Genomic DNA, 245 nt, shown 5'->3' on the forward strand with positions numbered 1-245 from the left:
TCAATGTATTGCACAACAAAAGATTCGGTCAGCAAGCATCATCATCATCATCAACGACAGCCTGACATCAGTGCTCAACACCGATGCTTCACTGCCGTACAACCATGACTTATTTGAAAGCCTTATTGTAAAGAAAAGAATAAAGGTGGATGGGCGAGGGAATTAGTGCTAGCTTAACACAATCATTCCGAGGTGCCTACACCTCCAGACATTCACTCAGGTAATCTGGATAGAAACTGACAACA

At 42.9% G+C, this 245-nt stretch overlaps 2 protein-coding genes across 2 annotated transcripts in view; one reads left to right on the top strand and one right to left on the bottom strand.

Annotated features, from left to right (window-relative positions):
* The window catches only part of T265_06422 (hypothetical protein), a gene marked incomplete at both ends in the record, with an annotated part of 6,279 nt that continues 6,034 nt past the window's right edge, over positions 1 to 245 (bottom strand). Inside the window, one exon of the mRNA XM_009171680.1 lies at positions 1 to 121. Within this exon, the coding sequence (XP_009169944.1) occupies positions 1 to 121 (121 nt within the window). The remainder of the gene's footprint in view (positions 122 to 245) is intronic.
* Positions 150 to 245, top strand: part of T265_06421 (hypothetical protein) — a gene marked incomplete at both ends in the record, with an annotated part of 3,535 nt that continues 3,439 nt past the window's right edge. The window contains one exon of the mRNA XM_009171679.1: positions 150 to 220. Coding sequence (XP_009169943.1) covers positions 150 to 220 — 71 coding nt within the window. The remainder of the gene's footprint in view (positions 221 to 245) is intronic.

The sequence above is a fragment of the Opisthorchis viverrini genome, assembly GCF_000715545.1.
Source record: "Opisthorchis viverrini unplaced genomic scaffold opera_v5_132, whole genome shotgun sequence".
Classification (NCBI taxonomy): Eukaryota; Metazoa; Platyhelminthes; class Trematoda; order Opisthorchiida; family Opisthorchiidae; genus Opisthorchis; species Opisthorchis viverrini.